Raw genomic sequence first — 14,832 nt, forward strand, 5'->3', positions numbered from 1 at the left:
AGAAGTGAGGAGAGAAAGAAGGGGAACTGAAAGCTTGTGCATGCTTTATTAACTTACTCCCTACCATTAGCTTTTCTGGTTTAATGAATAATGTATTTGTGTCTACGGTATGGCCCTTACAATACCACAGCTGTATTACTGCATCTGAGCTGCGGTGTGATCTCCTGTGCAGCATCTCTATGCTGGTGGGGGAGAGTTCTCCCAACCAGCATAATTAACCACCCCCAACTAGCAGCACTAGCTATGTCAATGGGAGAAGATTTCCTGATGCAGTAGTGCTATGTGCTCCAAACTTTTGTTTATAAAACGGTAGGTTGGTCAGGAAGGTTGGGGTTTTTTCACACTGGGACCAACAAAAGTTTTGCTGACAAGTGCTAGATAAAGCCTTAGGCAATAAGTTACGGCTCATTAACTACACACCATGCTCTAAACTGTTATTTTTAATATTACCTTTTGTCAAGCACTTGTAAAGTTTTTAAGAAATGTTTTACAAGACATCTTTTTTAAGTACTGTATGTAATAAACTTTTTAATTTTTGTTTTACTACTTGAAACCGGTGGGTCTTCACCACCTAAAAAATCCCCAAAATCACATTACAGAAATGAGGGAGCAGTGTCTGAAAGTGAATGAAAAGTTCCATGGGCTCATATCCTTGTTTCCAGATTACCAAAAGATCCAGGCTGCTTTCGATGACCTGCCCTCTTTGTTAGGTACTGTTGTCCCAGTCTTTGTTTTGTCTGCAAATTTTATCAGTAATGATCCTGTTTTCTTCCAAGTCATTGGTGAAAATGCTAGATAGCATAGAGTCTGGAATTAATCTCTCTCAGATATCATTGGAAACACACCCAGTTGATTATTTCAAAGTGTCATGTGGCACCAAATCAGACATCTTACAGAAATCCATGTATATTATATCAACAGTGTCACTCTTATCCACTCACCAAGAACCCGGCTATCTAGAATCCAGTATGAAATATGGGGTCCCAAAGCAAGAATTCTAAGATTTCAACTACTCCTTTTAGTTTTCCATGTAGAAGCCGACATGATTGTCAGTTCCACAGCTGTACACAGATTTCTGAACAGCAGAACTGAAATTGAGCTTGTGTTCTCAATTTCATTTTTGCTGCTGCTTGGGGCTATCTGAGTAGCAGAACGTTTTTTATCCTGAAGGTTTAAAAAATCTTTTCAAGAATCTGAAATGCTCATTGCAAAAGCATTTGTAAGGAGCTGAAACCTTGATGAGACCACACCCTGCTCAATGTGACTGGCTGTTACTGATCTGTATCTGCATTCCAAGCCTTACAGAGAAAGAGGAGTGAAAATATGTAGCACTCCAAACCTTTGTGTACAGCGTTGCATTACTCAAATATACTATAGTTGCATGGAAGTGTAGTATTTTTTGTGCTACAGTTGCATCAGTCACTAGAACTGTCTGTCAATATAGTCAGGGAAACAACATTGCTTCACTTAGACTTTCAAATGTGACCTGAAATGTAATCTTCACAACTGCAACATTCCCCTCCCATCATAGCTTAAATTCTGCAGAAATTAATTACATGCCTTTTCAGTTTCCAAAGGGAAGCTTCCCATTCGCTGGTGCCAAATAGACAAGTGAATTTTTCAAGCCGGGGTTTAGTCCTTGACACTGTGTAAAATGTTTGGCACCCAGCGGTGGTACTACTCTCAGCCACCCAAAAGGTTTAGCCATATATGCACGTTTTTTCCCTTACCATGGCAGTATCTGATGAAGTTTAACAAGACGTTGTGTCAAGTGGTGGTGGTGGTGGTGGGGTGTATTAATTTGAAATATAATAAACTGTTGGGATTTATTGGGTGCCTCTGAAAATCTTTGAATTGGTTGCTGGCCATTCAGATACGGCAGGCTATATGTATATTTCCGAAGAGCTACTAAAATATCTATTATCAAAGATTAAGTGCCACTTAAAGATGTGATACTTGACATTTTCGCAGTGGTTTGAGTGTGTGTGTTTTGGGGGGAGGGTGTGTTCCAGTAGCATTATTGGCCCAAACAAGAAATAACTGTGTACGTATTGAGCAGGAAGAAAGAGGTCATTCCTCCAGTGAAAACATCACATCAAAGTAGGAACTGGATAGACCAAATCTGATAAAACAAGCTAGCTTATCTGTTTGTATTTCAGTTTAGAGCAGTGCTAAGTAAACTAGGAGGAGGATTGAATATTTATAAATGAATGACAGAATTTTAATCAACCAAGATAATTGCTATATGAACATTTTTAGGCCTGAATAAAAGCAATGAATAAAACAAAACAAATAGCGTAGAAGATTAAATAAAATTTGAAAAGCTCTCACAAGATTTTAAAAACTGATTATTACTATTTCTGTTGGACTGTAGAACACACTGGGTCGGCAGGTGAGTGAGAAATATGAAAATAAATCTTTGTTCATGTCTTGTCACCTGCCTTTGCCATGCTTGTCATTCAAGGAGCAAATTCTATCTCATTTAACCTGGGCTCTGGCATGCATGCTAGCAAACCTTAATTTAGCTAGGCCTTTTCTAAATTGGCAAACTGCTGGCTTTATTTTATACTCAGTGTAACTGTCTGAATCCTACATCATGTAGTGTAGAATGTAAATTTGCCTGGTCTGAACAAGATATCGGTAGCCCATTTTTTTTTCCTTTAACATTTTATGAGATCAGAAGGAGAGGAATGTCATGTTATATGTATTTTAAATAGTTTTGTTGATCCATTAAGTTCTGTTTTAAAATAAATAAGCTTCCAGTTTATATATACAGTGTTTCTGATAAGACCATAGAACATCCAACAATATTTCTTATTTGGAACACCTATGATAATTTTCTTCCAAAAACAAAACAAAAACCCCCCAACAACAAACAAAACCAGTATTTTTAATTGTTCCCATAGGCCAGTATTTCCCAAAGTGTCATAGGCATACCAACAGAGGTACACAAAAAAAAAAAAAATACAGCAAATCAGGAGCTGAGCACTGGGACAGTGCTGGGAAAGTAGGTACGCCAATAAGGCAAAGCCTTGAAAGGGGTACGCCAGTGTTTTAAGTTTTGAAAACGCTGGCAGAGGCCAACAATTTCAGATTTGTCCGCCTAAAGTTAGGCACATAATCTGAGCCCCTCTGAAAAATCACACACAAATCAAAATGGATTTAGGCATGTTATGGAGGCATGTTTAAAAAGAAGTCATAGTGACTAGCTGTATAGTATCGGAGGGGTAGCCGTGTTCGTCTGGATCTGTCTGTCAACGAAGGGTCCTGTGGCATCTTATAGACTAACAGAAAAGTTATGAGCATGAGCTTTTGTGAGCACAGACTCACTTCATCAGATGCTGGTCATGGAAACCTGCAGGGCCAGGTATAGATTTCCACTCCATACGGCAAAACGCAGTGCCTTGTATGGTGTCAAGTGACATATAGCTGTATTGTGGCATTCTTTTGTGTTTTCAAAAACAAGAAGTCCTGTGGCACCTTACAGACTAACAGACATTTTGAAGCATCAGCTTTCGTGGGCAAAGACCCGCTTCATCAGATGTCAGTTGTGTTTTGTCTGTTACTTTTCTTTCTAGATTGGCAAGGGATCTGGAGAATATATTTACCATTCAGAGAAGGCAGAATTACTTGCTTCACCAGTATTTAAATTCACGTTCTATTTAGGGATGTAAAATCCTGTTTAATGAGTTAACCAGTTAAAACCAATTAAGAGGGGAGACTGGGGATGACACTCCAGCCCAGGGCTGCTCTCTCTGGGCTGGAACACCCCTGCCATGTACTGAGGCTGCTAAGGCCCAGCTGGAGTGTCCCTGCCCATGGTGCCACTCGTGGATGGGAGATGCTTCAGCCTAGTCAGAGTGGCCACTGTCTGCAGTGGCCCAGCCTGAGAGTACTTCTGACGGGTGCTTCTGCCTGGCCGGAGGCACCCTGTCCATGTGCTTCAGCCAGGCCAGAGCAACCCTGGTCCCCCATCGGGTGGGAGCACTCCAGCCAGGCCACAGCAGCAACAGTCCCTGGCAAGCTGCAGGCTTTCCAGCAAGGCCGGAGCAGCCCCTGTCCCACGGGGGGAGAATATGCTCCAGTCCAACCAGTAGGGAGGCCACTCCTCTCCATACGCACCCCTTGCTGCCCTCCCCACCGCTAGGTCTGCTCCATCTGGGCTGGAGTACCCCTGCCTGTAGCGTTCCGGGGGTTGGTAGCTGGAGATGGGAGTAGATCAGAAATAAACTGAGTATACAGACTTTCATAAATGCACCCTAACTCATGTGAAGTTAAGTTCAAAAGCTTAGCTAATTGGTCACAAAGGACTTGAATGTGACTATGGCAAATGCTACCTCCAGAGAACTCTGATTAGAGTTTTCATTTCTCTAGTTCAAATTTGAGTACCCCATTAATGTGACATAATATCTTGCTACTGAGGAATACTATAACGTCACAAGCCCTTTGATAGGGCTTATAAGAATATCCAAATAGTTAAAGCAAAAGAGTCTTTCTCTAGTTAACAGGGTTGGTTGAGGAGCTAATGATTTTTGGATGATGCGAAAGCTGAGAAATAGCATGTTAGCTTTACAGTTTACATGAAGTATAAGCTTTTCTTATATATTTTTATTGATTAAAAATGAAAAACATGTAGAACTAAAGGATAAGATGGTACTATGTTTTCTTCTTTATTTATAGTGTTGTTGCATGTCTCTACATAAGCTGTTCCGGCCACTCATCATAGTTACCAGCTGGGCCATTTCACCTGCTGGAGCCATTAAAGAGGACTCTCTCCCCCTAGATTAATCCCCTCCGACATTAGTTTTTTGCTCTGACAACTGGAGCAGGCATTCAGAATTTGCAGGTGGCCAGTGTGACACACATAATTGCCTACAATTTTAGGCAATGAATAAAAATGGTCTACATTACTTGTCAAAGGTTGTATATGCAGTGCCAAGTGAGATCTATGGGAAGCCTTTTAGGGTTTAAAGAACAGTTAATAGCAAGGCACAGTGCTTTTTTAATCATAATGCATTTGTAATATAGCACTTTGATCTTCTCCTTGTAGGAAATGGTGTTACATTAGCCACTTTTAAGCATTTATGAGTGAAATTCAGTTATAGGAGAGTAAAAGTGATTATTCTTAGTCAGAACATGTTAAGATTTCATTAAAAGTTTTCTGCTTGCCCCTTCCTTGTTAAAATCTGTGGGGAGTCCTATTCCTGGATGGTTTCAAATCAGGATCTAAGCAGTTAGAAGTATTTGTTCCTTGTTTTTCCCTAAGGAAACTGCAAGATTAGGAAAAGAGGGTATACTAAATACTGGGGCTATTTATAGCTGTTTTATAAATCTGCTTAACCTACATACCAGTAATAGTAAATATTATGTGCACCGGAGAAAAAATTTGGGAATAGAATTTGGTGTGTTAAATATCTCATTGTATATTATGCCAGTTATAACTTTTAACAAATGCATTATTTAAAGCATGACCATAAATTATCTACAGTAAAAAATAGATGACTCTAAAATGCACTACTCCTAGAAGAGCCAAGTTTGACCTTTCAGACCCAAGAGCCTTTTATTAACACCTGCCTGTAAGGAGAACCTTGCCACACGCAGCTTTCAGATTCAGAACCACAAAACTGATGAGGAACGGCTTGAAGGGTTCAGTTTGTGTCACTTGCTGTTTGCCGTTTCCATTTCACAGATGATTAATCTTTCTGTGAAGAAAGGCCAGAGAAACAAAGCACATTGGGCTCTTCCTGTAGTTACTCCTTCTGAATGCACACTAGCTTGCTAACTAAAAGGCCTTTAGATTTCCTGCAGAGAGAGATGTTCTGAAAGTGAATGCAGCTGGTTGGAGGTCACCAGTGCAAGGCTCTTGCCATTGTGTAATGGAGGCTTTGGCAGGTTTCATTTTTGAGGGGAGGGAGAAGGTGTTGGCAAAAAATTAATGCAGAATAAAAAAGGGTTTTGGACATTTGAATTAATTTCTTAGAGTGGATCATCAATAATAGGCTCAATTTCTTTTGCTAACAATTTTTTTTTTTAAAAATTCACTGTTTTTTCTTCCTTCCCCAGCCTGTCCCCTTTCTAAATAACATGTTTATATCGTATGTGGTTTCACCCACTGGATGCTGAAATGTTTCATCTTACTGGGCTTGAAAAGCAATCTGAAATGCCCTTGGATTTTTACCTTGGTTTTATGATCTCTACTAATTTGGGGAGGGATGCTACTAAAATTCTGTGTACTTAACTTTCTAATTATGTTGTATTAACACACAGCATTGCTTTTCAGTGACTTCTTGAAAATAGTAATATGTTGTGTTAGCTTCTGAGATTAAATTTGAATTCATTTTTTTGTGTTTTTTGGGGGGGGGGTGTTACTTGATTTTTAATTTGATTATGTATTGTGTAAGTGGCATGAACATTTGCGTATGGAAAATAATGTTCTGTTATCCAGCTGAGTTCGTTCTCCGTCTACTTTTGTTTCTTCTTATCTTGCATAGGACATAATGTGTAAAATCAAAACCTGGGTAATAGATGAAAAGAAACCTGTGCGCTTCTATCATGATTGGAATGACAAAGAGGTAGGCTTTATCCCATGCAGTGATTCTTATATATTTCTACTTGGTACTGTTTTCACTTCCTAAAATGTTTAAATATAGAAGAATCCATGACATTGACAGGGTGTTGAATTGAACGTTAAATTTGTTCAGTAGAATTTTCATAATATACTATATATTACCTGAAGCAGTTATTTGCCCTTTGAGAAATAGAATAACTAAAAAAGAAACTGAGTTTAAAAATGTTGTACAGTGACTTCATTCTGTTTTTTAAGATTCTGCCTTTATATCCTCATTTTAGATTGATGTTTTGAACAAATACTTGTTTTTGACTTCCAAACCAATGATATACTTGATTAACCTCTCGGAAAAAGATTATCTTCGATGTAAAAACAAATGGTGAGTTTGCTTAGGTTTAATATATAAAATTCACACTTGTGTTTCTTATTGCTCAATGGCACGTACTTCAGTATTCTTTAAAAGGACACAAGGATTATTCTTAATTTACTTCATATAAATCAATATGTTTTATAGTTATATCTCCCTAAATGATGTTCTTGAATAAAGTGGAAATAACAATGCTGCTAATGAATCTACAGAACAGAACAAAATACTTACCTCTTCCATTTTCACATATATTTATTGACTGAAGAAAATAAGTCAATTTGAAAAATAGTTTGTCTGGTAAGAAATCATTAATTTCTAATAAAATAGTTTTTTAAAACATTGTTTAACACTGGGTATTCATATTTCTTTCCATTTTTTATGGGCTGAAAGAATAAAGCTGTTCAGAACTGCAGCAATTTTTTTTATGGTGGCATTAATTTAACATTAAACATTTCACCTCTTCCAGTGTCAATTTAACATTAAACATGTCACCATTTCCATTTCATATGCTTCCATTTACTCTTGAGTGCCAATGGTGTTTGGCATTAACAGTTGTGTGTACAAATACAAAGAAAGATGTTTTATAATTTCTTTATAGTTCCTAGGCCTACTTTCATGACCCTTAGTCTCACAAGGAGTCATGTTCCACTTAATTGTATGTATTAAGCAGTAGTTTTACTTACATATGCAATTTATACTCGGATATTCTTGTTGATGTCAGTAAAATGGCTCAGGTGCATACTACTTTATATGTTACTTGAATAAGTCACGATATCAGACAACAGTGAAGTGGATGAAGACCCAATTCCAACATGGTGAAAATATTTGGGTTTCCATTGTTGAAAAACACAGTACCTTAGCTTGTCACGAAAAATAGCAGTTGAGATAGGTAATTGGATTGGAGAGGAGAGACAGATTAAATGTTACCCTAAAAGGAAGAAAGAGTAACAGCAAACTTGTTCTAAAATTTACAAGAAGTTGTACAGTTTACAGATATTTAAAGCACTTTAATGATACAATCTTTAGTGTTTTGGAAAGTAAATGTTTGTGAGCAGAGCTATGCATTTAAGTCATTGAAATAAATAAAAACTATCTAAAGCAAAATAATCTGAATTTCTCCTAAAATATACCTCCTGTTTCTCCCTGTACTTCATTAAGTACTTAGATGCACATGGTTTCAATTTTCCATTAAAAATTCTCATTTCCATATGATATCAAAGAGCGAGAAGGCTTTAAACTGAAAAATAAACATTCATAGACTGGAAGCCAAAACAATAATTAATGTCAGATGGTTAACTCCAATAAATCATTAGAATAAATTCTCTGAAATTACTGCGACTAAAACTGTCCTGTTGGTACTATTATAAGACATTTGTGTTTGTGATAAGGAACTGATTTTAACTTTTCTAAAAGTTTTTATATTTTTGAAAGCACGGGGATTAAAATTGAAACATGACAGAAACTGATAGTCCTAAGTTTCTTCATATTTGATCAGACTTAGTATGTTCTTCCTTGCTAGTAAATGTTGTAAATATGAGGACTAATGCGCTAAAAATGGGTATAATCAGGAAGGAATTCTAAAAAATTTATCACCTGACACTGCAGTAAATCTTACTATCCTAATTTAAGTACAAATGTTTGAGGTTTTCTGAGGCTCACTTTGATATTACAGACAAAGTTTATTTGAAACTAGATGAGTCAGTTTCCTTTTCATGGGAGAGTTTCATACCTGTGTTTGGATTATTACAGGTAGAGTTCCCTGTCTCAATACCATTCCCAGACCCTAATGGTAAAAGAGCTACTTGTAAGATGCTAGTCTGATTTAGCTATTACCAGACAGCCACTGTTTTTGAGACCAATTGTGTTGGTGGTGGTATGGTTACAGCCAATTGAAAGCAAACCTTTGTATAAATTACAATTTTTAATTTGTAAAAATCGAGACATTTCACTTGGGAAGCCATATAATGAAATGATTTAACTGTTTTTAAGCACAACTAATGATTTAGGTTTTTAAAAAATTCCAGCTCTCATGAATGTTAGTGTAATTGTAGTTGAAAGATCAAAGCCTGAGTAGCTGAGTGATGTTCCAGAAGAGAATTTACCACATAGCCATTTTCAGTACAGTTTCTGCCGCCTGCTGTTCCTATTTTCCCTCAAGCTAGCCATTGACTACCCCCTGTGCATCCCTGCTCGTAAAAAATGATTGAGGAAGTATTTGTCATGTATTTATGAGTGGGAAACATTGTGTGATAGGGAATGGCATCTACTGGAGCCAGAAAGATTGCCATTTTCCTTCATTGAAGCATGCTTATAGCTTTAAATCCACAGTTTGTGCAACATAGCTTTTATATTGAAGTGCATAATACATCTTTACTGTGAAGGATGCTAACGGTAGGCTTTTGTCATTTATGGCAGTATAAACACATGCAAATAATTAGAATATATTTTACTATCAGATGCCTTTTAGTTTGTAATTTTTGTGTTTGTATGTGCTCATGTTGTTGATCTGAGCTGGATTTGGATTATTTGCTTAAACAGCAAAATATTTTTGAAATATTATTTGTATTGTAACTAACTGTGTTAAGGTTAATGGAGGAAATAATCAGTAATTACTATTTCCATAGTTTTTCAACAACTAGAAAAAAAGGTAAAGCATTAGCAAAGAGGAGGGAGAGGATTTTGATTGTGGCTACAATAGGAAAACTGAAAATGGTTTTGTTTTGGTGGGTCACCCTTTCAGAATTAGATGATTTTAATCATGAATTTAAAATTATTCAAATACAAGTGATAATGTTACTTTTCAATCTTAGAGAACAAGAAAACAGTGCGAAAGATAAAACTATTACCAGTGTGAGTAGGTGTATTGACCTTTTGAAAGATGTAAAACTGGAATGTCTCCAAGAAGCTATTTGCTTGTTTTAAGAGTGTTGAATTAGTCATTCAGTTGATTTATGATTAAGACCTAACCCTTGAAGAAAAGCTGCTCTGACAGCTGTGGTAGTTGCCCTTATGATCAGATGACCATAAGGATGAAGTCCAGAGGAATCCACGGAAACTGTTTTGTATTAAATATTGTTATTTTTAAATGAATAAGCAAAGTAATGTAAAATATTTTTAAATTCCTAATAAATTGTGGGGACCTATAAACTTAACACTTTCTTAACATCTAGTTTTACTCAAGTGAAAGTACACTAAATCAGCCCATTAATTTTCAATTAAAAATGCTTAACATGCCCCAAAATGTAAAGCAAATGCAGGACATGAAAATTGTCAGACATTCACTTAATAAGAGTGTAAGTTTCAGTCTTCACATTTGATTCTTCAGAAGGGTCAAAGCGTAGTATCCATTTATGAGGTATGTTGGACAAAGTAATAAGAAAATGTACTTGGCCGTATATATCTATTGGCCAACCTTAATTTTCTGCCGAGTAATATTATCTTGCACTAATCCTTTAATAATGTTTTTAAAGCATTTAATACTGTAAAATTGAGAGTATTTACTAATGTTGATATTCTTAATTTCCTACTTCATTTAAGATGTAATATTTGGAATAAGTAGTTTGCAAGAATTCTTCCAAGTTGTTTTTTGTGTGCTAATGGTTTGTGATGCAACTCAGATTTTAAAAACTTTGTGTGTCCAAATTTATAGGCAGTATCACAATTTCAGGACTATATTTCAGAAGTTCACTGCTAGGAAGTTTGTGACCTCTGAAATTAGCTGTTGAACAGGTATTGAAAGTTAATGGGAATTAGGTGCCTAACTCCCTTGGGCTCCTTTGAAATTCCCAGGCTATAAACATAGAAAAGATATAGGATTATGTGTCATAAATGCTTTTTTTTTTTATATTATACAATTTTTCTGAGTCCTGATAGTATTTCAGACCATACAAGTAAGCTTTCAGGCCCTTCAGATACCATTCCTACCATCATCAGAACTTATTTGATTTAATTCTAGCTTGTTAGAAGTTTATGAAAAATATGTCTGCTATTTCACTTAGTGCGCATATGTGTATGTACAGTAAACTCTCTTTTATCTGGTATTCATTCATCCGGAACTCTCAGATAACTGGCACAAACATGCCGCTTTCCCCGGCCCCCATCACAGCTGCAGTTCCCCCAGTCCTAGCCAGCTTCATGGAGCTGCCAGCATTCTTCTGTGCCTGGCTAGCTTCCTGGCATTACCCCATCTGGTTTCCCAGCCCCAGTGGCTTGTCAGTGTTCCCCTGGCCCCGCACAGCTCTCTGGCCCCCGGTGACTTGTCGATGTTCATCAGACCCCAGGTGGCGTCCTGGCCCTGGCCCTGGCCCTGGCCTCATTCCCCTTCACCTTTCCAGCCCCAGCAGCTTGCTGCCGTCCCCCTGGCAGCTTGCAGACTTGGCTTCCTGGTCTTGGCCCCAGCCAACTTCCTGGTCCTGGCAAATTGCTGGCATTCCCCCAGCCCTGGTGACTTGCCGGTGTTCCCCTGACCCTAGCGGCTTGCTGGCTTGCCAGCTTCCTTGCCCTGGCCCCAGACAGCCTCCCATTGATTTTAGTTGCCTCTGTGAGATCTCAGCACTTCTGTAAATTAGACACAAGAGTCTCAAGTTGAGCACCCAGCCAATGAGGAGCACATAGTAAGTCCTGGATTATACTACACAGATTGCTATAGACCAGCTTATATTGTTGACCTAATTGTGTCATTGTTTTCACTTTACAGCATTGTTCCTGCCAATTTTAGTGCCATACTACTTTTGATTTACTAACTCTACTTTCATGAGAAGTGTAGGGTTTATGGTGTTGTAGTTAGGGGTGGCAGTGGTCTGTGTATATGCTACATTACTTGTCTGCTGGCTGAGTTGTCAATTTCACGGCAAGAGTCCGGAAGCTTAAGTCAGGTAGTTAGAATCCAGCAGTCCTATTGGCAGCACCTGGGTGGCTCTGTCTTTCTTACCTCACTCCTGACTGAGAGTGTCATCGGTCTTGTTAATTTCACAGAGTTCTGAGCTGGTGAGGAATGGGGATGTGAGAAGCCCAAGTTGGCTTCTCTCATTTTCAGCAGGGAACAAGGAGCTATGGGGAAGCACAGCCTGTGGTGGGACTGTGGGGTAACCTGGCTCCCAACAAAGAGCTGCCAGCAGAACCGATATACATGCTCTCAGCTCTCCACAATGCCCCTCTTAATTAGGGGGAATCACTCCCAGTGACCCAAGGAGGATAGTGTGGACATCTACCACTGCAGTAAGTACTTTGGTGACTTTAAGTCAGCCTAATAAAGGTTGTCATAAATTTCTAGCTTAGACACACCTTTTGTGACAACCTCTGAAAAGTGTGGTTTAGGTGACAAGCCTAGCATCATCTAGGAACTCTGTCACAGGCAAAGATAGTATCTAGTTTTCCATGGCAGCATTCGTATGTCTTAGCTATGGGACCACCCATCCTTAAATCCCCTGTCTGATTCGCTATATATTTTCTAACTGCTCTTAGAATGAGGCAGCGATCCTACAGACAAAATCTCCTTTATTACATAGCCCTGATTCATCCCCAGAGCACATCAATCCTGTGTACTGAATGAGGCAGTGGTGCCATGGGAATAATAGTATGTGACCTTGTAATTAAAGTCTATATGCAATGTATACCCACAAGAAGGCCAAACTGAGGTTGTATCTGAATTGTGCAGAGAATCCAGGAGGATGCCTCTTAGCACCATATTGTCAGACTGAAAAACAAAGCGGATTCTGGAAATGCCCTACTTGACCTTTTCATTACAGTAGAAGATACTCATAAGCAGAAGGGCAGATCTCCCTCTGTGTCCACATCTAAGAATGATCATTTTTTGCTTCATCAACACTGAGCAAGTTGAATAGCCATATCCCAAGGATTCAGTTCCCTAAGCTTTGTGGTTGACCAGAAAGTACATAATACTGAGGGCTTGTCTATACTTGCTGTAAAATTGACCCACTGGCTCTTGATCTTCCAGGGTTCAATTTAGTGTGCTTAGTTGAACCATGCTAAATCAAATGATCAGGGTGCCAGTGTGGACCCCAATACTCCTTGTAGTAGAGAAAAGTAAGAGAAATCGATGGGAGAGTTTTCCTGTTGATCTTCCACTGTGGGGTTGACAGCAAAAATCAATTCTGGATACATCGACTCCAGTCGTGCAACTCTTGTAGCTGGAGTTATGTATCTTAAATTGATTTCCCCCTCCCCCACCAGTGTAGACCTGGTCTTGGTGCCAGTCTCCATGTTGTTTGTGTGAATGACTGTTGTGCTGAGTCACAATAAACACCAGGACCCAAAGCTTTGGGAGCCATTGTTTCTGGTTATGGACAGTTGGTGGGAAATCCATGCATTGTTGACAGTGCCTCAGTCTTGCAAGGAAGCACTGATCCTAATAGTGTTCCCATAGCTGCTTTGACAATATAGATGCAAAAAGTTCCACGTACCCGAAGGGGTTAAAGATGAGAGCATGAACTGGTGCCACCTCCACCTAACACTGATGTCTGCTTTGCTGCCTGCCTCACAAAATTTTCACACAGTTTAAAGGTGAAAACAATGGACAGTTGAGCACTGGATAGTATCCATTCTATCAAGGTAAACTCCTCACTCCCTTCAAAATCACCTTCCCCATCCATTTTCAGGGACCACTTGCAAGAGGAGGTTCACCTGCAAGAAACAGAATCTCTTCTTTGGGGTGCAATAGAACAAAGTGTGGGAAAAGAATTTTATTCTAAGTATTTCCTGATTGCCAAGAGAAAGGAAGGTGAAAACTCATTGATGACCTGTGCTGAATCAGTGCATTTATTCACAAATGGAAATTCCACGAATTGTGCAAACCTCTGAACATGGAAGGTGCATAATTTTGCATTGATGTTCAGCCTTCTCACAACAGTTCAAGTTTGTGGCCTATCCCAACCAATAATAATACAGCATGCTTCTGTTGACACTCAGTATAGTTATGCAGGTATTCACGTTGGTAGCCGGAGAAGCCTGTAGTCATGGCTGTGTTTTCATTGCGGCTGTTAGGCAGCTCGCGTCATTCCTCAAGGTACAAGCTGGACTGTTGGGCAGCTATGTCCCCTCAGTTCTCCAATTGGAGCACTTTTCTCATTGCATATCTGTGAGAATGACCACTCCCAGTCTGTTTGCACATGGATTCTAGCATGCAAAATCACCTTAGGTGAGGTGCTTCATCTGAGTACTTCTAGCAAGCCACTGATGAATTATTTTTCAGAGTGATGCCAGCAAACGTGCAGTCCCAGAATTGTCTCCAGAAATGTGCATCTTGTATTGCCTAGCTCTTTCCTTCTGTGCAGTACAAATTTATGGAAAGCAGTAATTTAATTCACAGAAAATGGTCGACAAATCATGTTATCTAAAATAGAGGTTCCAGATACTTCAATGCAAGCACTTGTAGGTTTAGGTAAAACAAGTTTATTAACTGTAGAAAGAGAGATTATAAGTGATTACAAGTAATAGAGCAAAAATTGTTGGTTACAAAGAAATAAAAGTAACAGAGAGAAAGCCATGCTAGTCTATATGCTATCAAAACAAAAAAGCAGTAAAGTAGCACTTTAAAGACTAACAAAATAATTTATTAGGTGAGCTTTCGTGGGACAGACCCACTTCTTCCGGCCATAGCCATACCAGAACAGACTCAATACGTACGGCATAGAGAACCAAAAATAGTAATCAAGGTTGACAAAGATTACTATTTTTGGTTCTCCATGCCTTAAATATTGAGTCTGTTCTGGTATGGCTGTGGTCTGAAGAAGTGGGTCTGTCCCACGAAAGCTCATCACCTAATAAATTATTTTGTTAGTCTTTAAAGTGCTACTTTACTGCTTTTTTTGTTTTGAAAGAAGTAAAATGTGAAACACAAACTAACACCTAATTTAATAAACTGAGTGGATTGAAAGCA

The 14,832-nt window shown here is 38.6% G+C and overlaps 1 protein-coding gene across 2 annotated transcripts in view; it reads left to right on the top strand.

Annotated features, from left to right (window-relative positions):
- Positions 1-14,832, top strand: part of OLA1 (Obg like ATPase 1) — a 192,991-nt gene that overhangs the window by 116,066 nt on the left and 62,093 nt on the right. For both annotated transcript variants that reach the window (XM_075000908.1, XM_075000907.1), the window contains exons 6-7: positions 6,492-6,572; positions 6,850-6,947. In XM_075000908.1, the coding sequence (XP_074857009.1) occupies positions 6,492-6,572; positions 6,850-6,947 (179 nt within the window). The remainder of the gene's footprint in view (positions 1-6,491; positions 6,573-6,849; positions 6,948-14,832) is intronic.

The sequence above is a fragment of the Carettochelys insculpta genome, chromosome 8 (genome assembly GCF_033958435.1).
Source record: "Carettochelys insculpta isolate YL-2023 chromosome 8, ASM3395843v1, whole genome shotgun sequence".
NCBI classification, from domain to species: Eukaryota; Metazoa; Chordata; order Testudines; family Carettochelyidae; genus Carettochelys; species Carettochelys insculpta.